Raw genomic sequence first — 15370 nt, 5'->3', positions numbered from 1 at the left:
TTAAAAATAGAGCAAAACATTAGATACTCTGCTTCTAGATCCTATTTCTTATTTTAGAGCTAGATCACTTTTCTGACCTTAATGAACCACACTGTGTCTCAGTTTTCCTTGCCCGATAGGAAATAATCAGAAGAAAGAAAACAAGCAAACAACTCCACAGCAGCTACACAGTGCAACAATCTTTAATTAATTTAGGAGCTACTGTTAGTGATGTCTCTTTGCTGATCATAGCCCAGTTATTCACACATAACAAGAAGTATTTTTCTTACACCTGCCCAGGGACTATATGTGTGGCATCTTTCCTATATGTTTAAAGGTACCACTTTTAATCTCTTGACCATTTGCAGAAAGAGTGCAGCAGCTGTGAACCAGAGCCTCTGGATTCCTAATTCCTAGACATTTGGCCTCCTCACAGCTTTCTGACAGACCCAGCTGTTGGGAAGGGGGACATAGAAGGAAGACGTTTCATTGAAAGTGAGAGTTATGTCACAAGGCATGAAAATTAACAATCCACATCTTTTTTTACCTGGATGTGGATAAGCTGTACCTAACAAGAAATAACTCATCATTTAGATTTTAGATTTCTCTGTGTTTGAGAGAAATGTTGGTATCTATTTGATCTTTGCTCACAACAGGTTTATTCTATGCTGATTTTGTAGCATTAGACATGCACCCACAATGCTTAGTGTTTTCTGCCATGCAAATTAGCACAACTACCTCCCTTACACTAAAGTACTTAAGAAAATAGGAACAGGACAGTCCTATGTATTGGTCAATATTTAACAAATTGACAAAACTGTTTAGCTTATTTTTACCTCAGAAATGTTATCCTTCGAAAAAGGATTCTAAATATAAGCATTTTTGTTAAGCAAAATGAAAACAAAATCAAACAAACCCAAACACTACCATTACAGTTAGAAAAAAAAACCTCAGGAAAGGAAAAAGAGTGATGTATGTAAAATGAAACCTTTCCTTTAAACCGAATCAAATGTTTGTTGGTTTGGTGTGGGTGGTTTTTTTTTGGTTTTTTTTGTTTGTTTTTTTTTTTTTTTGTCTCTCTCTCTTTTTTTAAAGAGACTAACTTAGATTTCAGGTTGTAAACCCACTCTGATATTTAGTGGGCTGAGTCTGTTTCATTTTGCATAATTTCTGAATACCTTCACAAGCAGTTAAACAGCCACATGGCAGATGGGATAACTGGGCTCTAGTGCCTGCTTACTTGTCTTTTCCTATATATTAAGTAGAATAGTGTCATCAGAAAGAATTAAAATAATTGAGTTTCAAATACCCTTTTGAGTTTAGATTCAGGTAATGTGCTGAGATGTGATAATGGTAGAGTGAAATGCCACACAAAGAGACAGGAACAGATTTGGGTATTCAAACAGAAAATTAGTCCCATATACATTGACCTTACTGGTGATGCTGGCTCATTTTTTTCCAAAACCTTAACTGAATCCAGAATTGAAAAAATGTTTTTAGCATAATTATTTGCTGACTTGAACCCAAATTCATATTAGGTATTTCTGAATGTCTGTTTTAAAATAAATAACTAACCTAAAAAATCCCCAAACAACAGTAATCAACCTGACCATACTCACAGTTCCCAAACCCCCAAAACTCCCAACCACTCTAGTAGCCCTTTCCACACACCCAGTAGTGCTTTGCATGAAAGAGAGTATACAGCAAGACTATTCAAAGCAAATTATACTAAACAGATGAATTTACTCTGCTAACTTAGGATGGACTACCTAAAACCTTGCAGAATTTTGTCTTGCTTTGCTTAAAGCCTGAAAGCCTAGTAATATTCTAATGCTAATGTATATAATAAAAACAAAGATTCTATAAAAACGTCTTGCTGTATTCCTCTTTCAATCAAAGCTTTTGTCAAAAATGTGTGGTTTTGTTTATGAGATATTGTTTCTAATGTTATCTCTTTAATCTAGACAGTAATAATTATACATAAAACAAAATAAAGTTACCCTGCACATAACTTAAACCTTTTTTAAAAAAAATGTCCCCTACAGACTGCTAAGGTGTAAATACACAAAATAATTTAGTTACAAATTTTGAGGGAGGTATTTATCCTCAGGTTTCACATCACTCACCTCCAGGTTCTTCCAAATGGCAAACATGTGAACAATTAAAGGAAGTTAAATTATTCATCTGCCTCAGTTATATACAAAATAATTAAAACCCTTTGTTTTCCTCCATGCCCTAAATTGAAAAACTACACCAAAAGTTCAAAAAATACATCTTAAGAACTACTTATATTAAACTTAGAAAAACTCCCAATACACATTTTTCCACTTTATGTCTATCTCTGTTTCTTTATATATATATATATATTTATTTTTTTTTTTTTTTTTTTTTTTTTGAGAGAGAGAGAGAGGGTAGTGGCTGAGATAAAGAACAGACAAGTCCTTCCATGTAGTAGGTGTAATAAACAGAAAAACATAAGATAGAAAAAAATTATGTACAAAATGAACACATTTAAAAATTATTAGTATTTTCATTTTGATAGAAATATACTTCTAAGTGTATCTTTATATTTAAAAATATTTTATGCTATCACCATTCTTCTAGATTTTACAGAAACTAAACTCTGGACTTATACAGACCTCTGCTGGGCTAAAACGTCAAAATAATTTAATGTGAAATTCACCCTTTTGTTTTCCCAGTGCACAGTGTGTTCATAAATACTGTGATCACACATCCATTAGCTAAGTCTCCTGGCTGAGAAACACAACTCTCAGAGTAGACAGCTGTGAATTCTACCACCACATATGGCAGTACTTTTCATTGAATACAACATAAAACAGGAGATCATTGGTTAGAAACTGGACTAGCTCAACAATCCAGCACTGCAGAATTCCAGACTCTTAATTGCATCAGTGAGATGGAAGCAGAATTGTTTCCTTGGTCTCCACTAGAATTCCTTTGGTAAAAGGCACAGCATAAACAGAATAACACAGCAGTATTGCATTTTTGTTGGCATCACTTGTTTTGCTTGTGAACACTGAAATAAGTGACACAAGTAAAAAGTATAATGTTGTCATGGTAAAAGGTGTCCATGCAAGAAATACTTTGCTTGTGTTCCAGAGGAAGTGGCAGAGAAGCAAAACTGAATTTAACTCCACCCAAAGCCTACAAGTGATACAAAGAGATCTGTTGAAATAATGACTTAACTCTTCAAATCTGAGCTATGAAAAGGAGGAGTGGAAAGAAATGAAAAATTTGAGAATACCCAGTAGATCTCCATGAAGGACACGTACTCTACAGTTTTGAGAGCTGCTGAATACTAACTAATGGAAAGCAAAGCATCCAAGAACCTGTGGCATTTATGGATCAACACTACTAACAGAAAACAGGCTTGAAATCCTGTGCTATATTTCTTTGTCAGCTACAAGGGAGGTTTATTTTTTGCTTGGTTTTGATTTTCAGTGTAAACAAAGCTCTTAAAGAGCATGAAGAAGATTGCAGAAATTCAGTTGGTAGCATAACCTCACAAATTTTAAGGTAAACTGACTTTGTAAACAAGACCTCATTTTATTGTTGCAGATGCAGTTTTCCTACCCCTCTGTCAGCACTGAACTGCTGAATCTACAAAGGAATACCTTACACCACTCCAATAACTATAGCACCAGTTGGCTTCTGAAGTTTTCCATATTTTTAAGAAGAAAAAAGAACTTATATCTCAGCTCTGAAGGATTGTAAACTGGAAAAGAATAAAGATCACAGTACCTGGCAAAAACCATTACTCATGGTACAGATGCCAGGTACACATCTTGGTTGCTAACAAAAAGAATGCATTTTTGTGATTTTTTTTTTTTTTTTTTTTTTTTTTTTTTTTGTTAGATTCATACTAGCTGACATTATTTCTGATGCTAATCCAAGATTCTCAAAACCAGGTGTTTGTTGGTAGCTAAGATACTGAGTTTATATTTCAGATTATAAAACACAGCAGCTTCCCTTCTCCTATACATTTATCTTCTCTGCATCCAAGAACTGTACCTTTTTCTGAAATTTTGAGCCTTTGTTCTTCATCTGGAGGTTTGGGTGGAGGCCACGCAGATGGAATTCTCCTTGGAAAGCTTCCTTCAATGTAATCTGTTGAATGTGTGGGTTGGCTAACTGCCGCCCAAGTGTAAAGCTGGTCTTGCTGAGATTAAAAAAAAAAAAAAAAAAAAAAAAAAAAAAAAAAAAAAAAAAAAAAAAAAAAAAAAAAAAAAAGTGGAAAAGTTTATAAAGACAAGGTCAAAATATCTAAGCTTTTGTTTCCAGTACAGATAATTCAATATTCCCTATATCAAGACAGACTTCATTTTGTGGTCTTCAGTCTGATAAATAAGATAAATCTGTATTAAAATAGTTTTGCTCATCAACAACAGAAAATTAATTTTTTCATTTTCTACAACCCAAAAACATGTTAAGATACAGTTCAGCACTTTTTTGAGTAAGGAGCTCTCTGCCACTTCTTTTCTTAAAATAACACGTTCTGTCCATTATGACTGCACTTTGACACATACAGCCTGTTTTGTGGCTTGGAGGGAAATATTTCTCTCCACACTGTACATAATCATTTTACACCAAACACAAGCAAGGAAAATGAAAATAATTATTTCAGCAGAAATTAAACTGATATATGCACTTTTGCAGCCCTATTTTTATAATTTCCATTTTAATATTTTTAGAAAAGAAGGTAAAAAGGTGGATTTTCTTTTGGAGTAGAACAGCTAAAGGTATTCTCAGTCCTCCCTTATTGCTCAATAGTTTTGAATTTGAAGCTATGATTAAAAGTAGGACACATAGAGAGTTTCTGATGAAAACTAGGGCAAACTTATGTTTTAAGCTAACATCAGGGTTTTAGATGACCACAATTCAAGTAGTTATTCTTGTGATTTCTAGTTTGCATTAACATGCACACCTTGTTGTTAAACGTTTAGAATACTGTAAATTCACAGCAATTGCACAAGTAACCTAGTAAATGATCTGGAAAGATGCAAATATTATAGCACAGAACTAGAAAAAAAAAATCATCACAGAATGAAAATACAATCATATCACAGTAATACCTTCTTACAAAGATGGTGTTCATTAGACTTCATTCATTCTATGGCCTGACTTAAAACAGGTACATATTTCATTTATAGATTAAACTTTTTTTTTTTTTTTTTAATTTGACAGATAATAAACTTTGAAGAGATATGCAAGAGGGAAGAAGAAAATGCTGCTTGTTTTTAGGATAATAGCTATTCTATGTGACTAAGTTACTACTTGCCTAAAAATAAATTGCTGTAAGAGTGAAAGTGTTGTACTGGGAGCAACTTATTTGGAACAGACAAATGCTGGTAATAAAGTAAAAAGCTTTGTTTTACAGAGGGTGCCTCTGTCAGGGTCAAAGGAAGCTGATTAGACCTTCCCAGCATGAAAAACATGGCAAAAATCCAGACACGTACATTGACTTTAGATAAAGGTAAAAATAAATGGATGAAAAGCTTAAGAAAAAATAACATCAGGTTCTTTACAGAGCCCTGAACTCTATGTTCCTTGAAAAGCCTGTCCATTAGAGTAACATTATCATGCTACGCTATTTGAACATCTGAAAAGGCTTGATTAATTCAGTTCTTTGAGTCACTTAATTCTTTCCCTTAGTTTATTTCCAGCTTTTTAGAGGATATGAATTCCTGAGTTTCTGCCCATTTTCCAATACTGTTTGAATAAAAAGGAGAGGGAGCCCTACCTTTACATGTTGGGTGAAGAAAAAGTGCTGGATTTTGCTATTTGTCATGTTTCTGCACCATTTAAATCTCAAAAACACAGAGGAAAAAATGACTTGAAAAAGTCGTTGAAAACAAACCAGAACAAGTTTGTTTTTGCCCACTCTACCACCTTTCCCAGTCTCGGGAACACAGGGAAGAACATGTTCTGCACAGAGTTAACTGGCTAAGCACAGATGACTTTCAATAGAGTTACCTGTAGGGTTATAGGGCAGTAAAACAAAAAAACCCCCACAACTGACTGTAGATAATGCTGACATAGCATAAAAGAGGGAAACAAACAGTTAAACTGTTCCTGGACATGACATTTCACCATGCCAGTTCTTGAAAATCTAATACAATAACTTAGGAACAGATTCTTGAAGTAAGATTAGTCTACATGAATCAAGATGTATTTAGAAAAAACAAAAATGCTCAGAATTATTGTACAGATGGTATACATCATGAAGGTAAGAAAATATGAGGTACCTATGTTCTTGCTGATATAATTTATGGCATATAAAATATGAGCATTTATAAATTAAAACAACACAGAACTAGATAAAAATTCTTAACCCAGCATGGAAGCTTTGTTAGTGAGTACAAAAGGCAGTATTTTTTTTCTTTGTATTGCATTTGGGGGGGATTTCTTTATTTTCTATTCAATACAGAGAGGGACAATAGAATAAACGCCCATGCAATGGAAATTTACTGATGTAAGTGTAGATTTTCAAAAATGCCTCCAAGGGACTTGCACTACAATGAAAGCGTGTCCATTTTCAGCATATAAGCAAGGTATTTAAAAACTATTTTCAGATTACTTGCAAGCTTATAAACATAATTTAAAATATGAAAAAGCCTCATGACAGAAAGGTAGTCTGAAGCTCAGGATGGCAAGTTGATAGTCCATAAATTATACTTTAAAAGGGAAAAATTAACCCTGTCTCTACTTTCATGCCCTTCAAAAGATACAAATTATTTGAATGTCCTAATTCTTATGCACTGAAGCTATGGTCCAAAACCTAATCCTCTTTATGTTTTGTCTTTAGCTCCTTCTCAGTTAATATACTAACCCATCTCATTTCTCCTTTATCAAATCTGATAATGTCATAAATGTGCATGATTATTAGAACAGTTTGAAGAAAGATATGCAGCCGATTCTGTGATGCTGAAGTCCTGTTCAAGCAAAAGAAAAAAAATAATCCAAATAAAAAATCCAGATTTGTTTCTAGTATTAATAATTACAAAGCAATTATCCTTGAACGTAGATTTCTAAATTCAGATTTTTTCTCCTTTAATCTTTTCATTTCAGAGGCAATTTTTAATAAATATCATTATACATACAGTCAGTGAATACTCTTACCGTGATCAAGTTTTGGATGCATCTGGAATTTCCCCTTCATCTTGCTCAAACTCCACTATTTATTCTTTAAAGCCTCTCTTTTGAGGGAAAAAAAATTACATATATATCCTTGTAATGAATGATCCCTGTCTTATTTGCTCAGACTCATATCTGGGCAGACACTGGAAGCTTCAGGCTGTCTGAGTCCAGTGCACTAAACATGATGTCAAGAAGGGTTCTCGTTTCCACACATCCTTACACAGCACTTTCCACTGGTTCTTAAAAGTGCAGAGCATCTGCACATGGGCGAGGCAAACTGCCTGCAGGATCTGATGGTACCTAATCAATATACATTTTACCACTTATAGATGCTAGCATTTAGAGTCACAGAGTCAGATCTGTAGTTTAACTCACTCTCTTCCCAGAGAGCTCCCAGTATGCACAGACAATAGCTTTTTGTGACAACTCTTCATTCTCTGCTACCACAGCATTACACTTCGACTATGCAATAAATTAAATATTAAATATTCACTTCACTGCTTGAGCTGGAGATTCTCTCCAGCTCATCTTTAAAGATGAACATGAGTATTGGAAGCTACTCAAAGAAAGGCCTCTAGCAAATGCCATGTGACTGGGGAGCCCAAAACTAGGGCCATGAGTTAGACCTGCAGCAAACATTGTAAGTCATTCTGGCAGGCCTGGGCCTTTCAGAAAAGGGGTCACATGTTTTTCACACAGAGAGACCAGTTTTGTTCCCTGGGCCACAGACTGAATCACAGATTAGTATATCCCTCACTGTAGGAATATAATATGCTCCTATTATAAATAAAAGATTTTAATATAAATATACAGGTAGTACAACTTTCTGTTCAGTGTCATTTAATTTTTTAATCAGCTGTTTATCTGCTTCCAGTTCAAAGAACAAAAAAAGCCATTGTGAGAAAGACTTAAAAGAGGTATAGGATATGGGGTTGAAATAGTAATAGATATATAGACATTCGGCCCAAATGGCAGCAAAAGAACGAATTAGCAATTTATAGATCAAGGGGGGAAAAAAAAACAACCTGGCCATAAGTATTTAAACAACTCTCAAGGAAAAAAATCAAAGCAGTCAGGTGGGAAAGGTGAGGCAGTACAGCAGCACAGTGCTCTAGTATTAGGTAGCAGTAGAGGGAGGAAGTACTTCAGCAGTACCTCTAAACTTTCTTACATGAGAGTGCATTGGTACCAACTTGCCTGATGGTTCCTGTGTTGAGCTGTGATGCAGTAGGGCTCTATTTTGCATAACTTTTTTTTTTTAAATAGTAAACTTGAAAATTTTTCACTAGACCAATCAACATTCTAAGTTATCCTGAAAAGGGAAGAAAAGAAGTGTTGGCATGTTCTCAGGCAAGTATAAATGGGCCAGGAGTAAACACAGAGCAGGAGTTACAAGAAGGTTCATGCTCATTAAACCATTCTGGATGACATTCTTTAAGGGGGAAGCAGTTGAAGAATGGGGAGAGGAAAAAGTATAACTGCATTTAAGATGGAATGAGAGAAACTCAGAGAGAAATTCCTTTTTATGTTACTTGGGATAAGAAGGGACCAGACTCCATGTCAGAGAGGTGTTTCCAGGCTAAGAGCTACAAAGAGCTTGTCCACATTTGGATTTCATTTCTTGGCACTTAGTCTGTTTCAAGTGTGTGGAAGGAATGAATTCTTTTTCCATTCAGGAGGTTTAATCATTCTAGTATACCAAGTATGCAGCCTTTAAAATGAAAGAAAGTCAACTGCATGTTCTCCACTGAATACAAAGAGTTAATTGTAGAAGTAAAGGTTTTAGTTCGAGAAACTAGAGCCAGACTACCTCAAAATGCTGTTATCAGCAGGAGACTGCTTTATTTTAAGCAGCTTTTAAAATAAAGAAATCAATACTTTTAAGAATGGGGAAAGTGGTTTGCTTTTTGAGGACAGTTTCAGTAACAAAGCTCTGTCTTGCCACTGACAGAACCAGAGCAGTGATAAAACACAGCCCTAGACTTGTGCTACCTTTGGCTGCACCAGTGAGCACAGATGCTTTCCAAGGCTGAAAAACAGCAAGTCCTTCATAATACTGTAATGCATAGCTGAAGCAGCACTTCATCCTCATAAAGTGATTTTGTTACATAAGCATTTTACTTGACTCAAAGGTATTTTTTCTTTTCAGGGAACCAACATGCCTCAGCAATGAATATAAAACCACTTCACGTGTCAAAAATCATGTAACATTTATTTCCCATTAAATTACTTCAGCCTCCTCAACCGAAGAGAAAAAAGCATGTTTGATCCCATCAAACTTTGCTCAGGATTCAAGAGTATATCCCAGGAGAGGCAAAGAGAGCCAATAGTCCTGCAGTTAGAGCTCTCACAGGGAAAGAAAATCAGGAAACTAAATTTTAGATTTCTACATCTATTCTCATTCTGTTTCAGTGTTGTTATCTTGGTCTTCCTGTTTCCCAGTAACTTCTACATTTAACAGAGCTGAATAGGTTCAGCCTGTAAGCTTATACTAAAATTTCTTTGGAACATGGAACAGTGACTAGCCTTCAAGAAAACAGGTCACAATCTAGCCTCTCTACACACCCAACTAGAACACATGAAAGGCAACACGTGGAAGGCCACATCCCAAGACCACCAAGTTATCAGCTACTACTGACATGACCCAAGGGTTTGTCCTCTCACTGACTCATCAGAAAATGTGAGCTGAGACAAGAAGCTTCCTGACCAGGAATTGTTTTTGCTTACACTGACACGGTTCTTCCATAAGTTTGGATTCTGAAAAGACTGATTTACCTGAATCAAACTGCTACCTTAGAAAATTCCTTTCACTTCTATGTGATTTGACAATGCAATTTTTACTACTGTAAAAACCCTCTTTGAAAGAGATATGCAATATATGCAAATTCAACCCTCAATTTACTCGCAATTCCAAATCAGAAAGGGCATCTTTTTTATCACTGACATTCTGACGAAAGAACTAACCTATAGAAAATCATAAAATATAAATATCTCTTGAAGTGACAGGCTGACCACCACCTTCACCATATGCACAGTGCAAGTAAAAAATTTAAACAGTTAGTGTAAACTTAACATTCAGTATATGGCTCTTGAACCAATTCTTCAGAATAACAAGCAAGTTAGCAATGTTCATTGCAAAAAGAAACCTGAAAACCTAGCAACATCCTACACATAAAGTATCTGAGTTGCAAGTGTATGCAGTAGTGTCACCACAAGGAAGCAGAAAGAAGAAAGAAAAAAGGAGTAAAAGGAGTAGAAGACTGCAGGACCTGAGCTAACAACTGTAAAACAAAATTTTTTTTTTTTTTTAAGAAACGGAATCAGGGAAGTAGCATAAGAACAATACTTCAGCCCAATGATCAACAGTTTGCATTTTGCTACACTCAAGAACATTCAGAATTGCTCACCACAAAAGACAGTGTCACAAAGTGTGACTGGGCAATGGAAGAGGAGACATGGGGGCTTTTATTTAGCCAAAGTGGTAACCTACACTACAAACAAAGATTAAGACAGCAGATTGCCAATCTGCTCTGCTCTAGTCCACAATTTTCACTTGTTCTCTTTTAAAGACTTACTCACTATTGACTCCAATGTACTACTCTGAAATTGAGTACTCCAATGTACTGCTCTGATAAATATTGCTCTGAGATGGGACTACGTTCAGTCTTACACATTATATGCTCAAGCATTGAAAGTATGCTTGAAAAAACGCTGTATGCATTGTTGCCAGCTATGTGCTGCAGCTTAGAATTGAAGTTCTCCTATCAGTACAGAAAGTTCTTTGGAAACTGATCACGGGTATTTCGGCTCTCTGTCTTCTGAGAAAGGAGTCAATCTACAATCTGTTTGCCTACTAATTTTCAGACTGATATCCGCAGTGCAAATAAGTTAAAATTAAGTCAAGCCTTCACATCACTGATTTCTCTTCCTTCCGACTCGCAAAGTCCCGCCATCTGCCACTACTCAGCAGAAAGCAAGAAGCATCTTTATTTCCTTAGAAAGCATTTGCATCACCACAGGTGGCCAGGAGATAATAGGAAAACAGACTTTTTTTTTGCAGCATTTTCCATTCATGCTGTGTCACTATGCTTCCATGGGGAACCATTATTTCAGAAACAGATGACAGCCCAGCCAGGCATCATAACTACAAAAATGGCACAAGGGGTAGTGCCTATCCTAAACAAACAAACATGACTCTGTGTGAAAATCATAGCACAGCAAAAAAATACCATCCAGAAGACTTTATTTAGCCCTTCCCTTATAGAATGTGCTGAAACTGTTGACAAATCAAGAAGGCATTAACAGCTGTACTCAACACGTTAAGAGCATTAAATAGAAGCACTGAGAAGAGATGTAGAGATACAGCCAAGTCAAAATCAAACCACAGACAAATAAAGAGGAAAGAGGATGATATTTTTTGTTAGTGCCACCTTAAAAGAAGTCATTACTGAACCCTTCAGTGAAATAGAGATTAAGTTCCTTAAACAAGGAATACAGTATGGATACTACGGTATGCTTGGTTTTCGTCTCAAAAGCACTTACAAAATTATAAAAGAAACCCCCTATCACAAAATAATTTTTCATTCAGTATTTAGGTGTTTTAAACCTAATGCTCAGTTACTTGCAAAAGTTACTTGAAAAACTTGTGAGAAAAAAAGGAGGCACTTGCTATGAAAGAAAAAACTGCCCGTAGCTTAAGGCCATACAACGTGAATTGGAAAATCTGAAACAGGAAGTCGTAATTAGGGACTACACATGCAGAGTGTGTAGAAAATACAGGTTTTCTGCAATTACTGGATAAAATGCAAACACCAAGTACTGTCACTATTTATTGGCATGGAGATGTTAAAGAAAGTTGCATCACATTGATAAGAAAATGCCAGCTTCTTCCTTGTTGTGAACAGTTTAAAATCTAATGCAAATATTTATAATTTATCCACATTACTGATGGTGCTCTGAAGATAGCTATCTTATACTTTTGGTGATTATTAAGAGAGGAGCTAAGCAGATGAGACCTCTACTTAATGAAAACTGTGATTCTCCAACAGGTGAAGGAAAAACTTGCCTGCTGTTACATTCTTGCCAAAGAAGCACCCTTTAGAAATGTCAATTTCATGTATACTTTACTCTAATATGATAATAAAATGAGGTAACATGCTAAAAAGCTCAAGACTACAGCTACACTACATGTAGCCCTCACATCTAACAAGAGACAAGACAATGGGGAAAAGGCATCAAGCTGCACCAGGGGATGTTTAGACTGGTTATTAGGTAAAATTTCTTCACTGAAAGGGTAGTTAGGCATTGAACAGGCTGCCCAGGGAAGTGGTGGAATCACCATACCTGAAAGTGCTCAGAAGGAATGTGGATCTGGCACTTGGGAATATGCTTTAATGATGAACACGGTGGTGATGGGTTAAAGGTCAGACTTGATGATCTTAGAGGTCTTTGCCAAACTTAACAATTCTATGATTCTACGGTTTTTGGATGGAAGACTTTTTCACAAGGCATTAGTGTATTGCATATCATTCACTCAGAAGATATTTTGTTTTGATTTGAATCTTTAGAAACCCTCCTGAATAACTCACAACTGCTAAAAAAGGAAAAATTTAAAAGGCAATAGCTATTCAAAAGGCAAGATTTTTTTTCAGAGAACATGCTTCTTGTAGGCTTTTGCTAATCTATCTTTCTATAAGTTGCCCATTTACTCACTTGACTTTATTTTTTAGTTAAAGCTTCTGTTTTCCTTTTATAAAATACTAGTGGAAGCATGAAAGACTAAAGATAGCCTGATGAATAAGTTGTCATGACATACATGACGCAATAATTAGCAGCCTCCCTTAGCAAATAGGAAACTAGCATTAAGGGCCACTAAGTCTAGACAGTGAGCCTGACACTGAACATTTACTTACTCTTTAAGATACTCTTTACATTGTAAGAGGTAGGAAGGGCTATAGCAAAATCTTCCACTGGTTCTCAACAGCAAAATCTTAAAAACACCAACCCTTGTCCATTTATGTTACTTTTAAAGCTTTTTAACTATATCTTTCAGACTAATCTTTTATTCCGGGCCACTGCCATCAACTGTTTCAAAAGAAAAAGCTGATAAAACAGGTTGAAGATACAAGTCATCTCATAAGTTCTTAAGCAGTTCTAAAATTTCTGTCCTTTGGGCTAAATTGACAAAAAGTTCAGAGATAACTTCATGAACATGTCTTCTCCAATCATCATTAAAAGCTATCCAAAGACCTGGGTAATATATAAGCCTTTGGAAACGATCCTCAGCATAAACGTGGTGACAGCTGCTAGCTCTCTGAATGTTTGTGCTCTCATTTGGCATTTGTTGATCCTTCACGTTTTCCATATATGAAAAAAGGAATAAGCATCACATCCACAAAGCATAGTGCACGCTAGAGACACAGATGCCAGGAATTTAAATTAAATGGATTTCTAGGAGCCATTATAAAACTAGCCCAAGAAACTAAGAGCTGTGAAAGCTCTTGCCCTTACTTCTAATGCACTGCTTAATTGCAGTCAGACAGAGGGGAAGAGAAAGAAATAGGATCCAAAAAGTAATCAAAAAGAGGGCTGTAATATTCTTTAATGGCCTACATTGAAGCCTAGAATATCTTGGGAGAAAAAAAGCAAACCAGATTTCTTGCCTTACTGAGAAAACAGAGGCAAGATTTGGATAAACATTTCTAAGACAGGGAGAAGTAGAGGTGACCAGAGGGTATGAATAATAAAGAAAATGAGAATATAATCAGAATGTGCAAGTGTGAACATTTCAAGAGATTTCAGCATTAACCATGTTAAATTAAATTCACTACAGGCCATCCAGAACAGGGGTTCAAAGTGAGAGAACAAGACTTTTAAATAGTCTGCTTATATTCATCTCAAGCCATGAGCAATAGATCATTGACTGAACAAAACTTATTGAATTGCTTTCATAAACTGTAACCTAACATCTTCAAAAAATAAAGTCTGTGGGACCACACTAAAGGAAGAAGAGAATCATGGATTTTATTTAATTAAAAAAAAATAGTACTTTAAAGTTCAGAAATACAAGAGATAAGTCCCAAAAGGAGAAAACTATTCAAGGATGGATTTTGGTGGAAAAAGTGTTGGAAATTCTACAAAAAAACTATTTATTCTGAAAGAGTGACCTAAGAGACTTTAAAAGCACCAGACTAAGATGAAAATAAAAATAACCAAAGAAGTAACATTAAGGAAGAGGCAAGCACCATGGCTTCATGAAGAAGAGAGGAAGGCCAACAAGCTGTCAAGGACCAGGACAGGGCTACAGGAGCTTTGCTGATGGCAATTTCAGCTAAGGGAAAGGGATATCAGCCAAACTGGAGGCAACCCAAAATTGAACTGGGGGTCTGATGAACTCAGGGATGAATGAAAAATAAGGGGTCTGGCTCTGCTCCCAATTTTGTACTAAGGTCAAAAAATATGTACCTCCTAATTTTAGATGGGTGAAATTTAGATATTAAGGCTAGTCCTTAATTAAGTCCTGATCTATATATCTTTAAAATAAACTCTTAGTTCAACATTAAAGTTTTGCTCTAATGAATTTTAAAAGATACAAACAAATAAACGAGAAAAATGTGAATAGGAAAAAAAAACAAACTCAAAAGTATACACACAGGGTGCAAGAGAGGACATGACTCATCAACCTTACATGTCCTTTTTAAAGTAATATTCAGCATCACCATATTTTTTTTTCAAGCTAATTTTTAATTGTTTCATTCCCTTACATAACAACCAGCATTTATTTCATGTAAAATATTTTATATTTACTCTAAGAAGCAAGGAGATGCACAACTTTCTAGTTTTCAGCCATGAGAATTCACAGTGAAAGTTCTAAATATTTTTGTTTCAGGGAACGCGTAACGAATAAACTGAGAGGGGCTCCTGTACTGTGGTCACCAAGGCTGGAGTGGAAACATATTCCAAAACTCAGCATCAGCAGCTCTCAGCTGTGCCCTGTGTGGAATTCAGTTATGTGGTGTTGAGGAGAGCTGTGTGCTCCTTTGGAGTACAATGAGCTGCTGGTCACACCACTTCTGACATTGTTTTACCAGGAGCATGATCTATTTAGGGGATTTATACAGAAAAATAGTCACAGAAGCTGTGACATTTGTGGCTTACTGATAGACCAAGTCAAATTCAGACCAGTGCTAATCCAGCAACATCTTAAATTCCTGACCTTGACAGATGGTTGATG

At 35.7% G+C, this 15370-nt stretch overlaps 1 protein-coding gene across 10 annotated transcripts in view; it reads right to left on the bottom strand.

Moving 5' to 3' along the window:
* The window catches only part of FMN2 (formin 2), a 173898-nt gene that overhangs the window by 118975 nt on the left and 39553 nt on the right, over positions 1–15370 (bottom strand). For all 10 annotated transcript variants that reach the window (XM_058419926.1, XM_040059664.1, XM_040059666.2 and 7 more), the window contains exon 4: positions 4012–4159. In XM_058419926.1, the coding sequence (XP_058275909.1) occupies positions 4012–4159 (148 nt within the window). The remainder of the gene's footprint in view (positions 1–4011; positions 4160–15370) is intronic.

This window comes from Hirundo rustica, chromosome 3, assembly GCF_015227805.2.
Source record: "Hirundo rustica isolate bHirRus1 chromosome 3, bHirRus1.pri.v3, whole genome shotgun sequence".
Classification (NCBI taxonomy): Eukaryota; Metazoa; Chordata; class Aves; order Passeriformes; family Hirundinidae; genus Hirundo; species Hirundo rustica.
The sequence above is the reverse complement of the archived record's forward strand: the minus strand, read 5'-3'. Positions and strand labels throughout refer to the sequence as shown.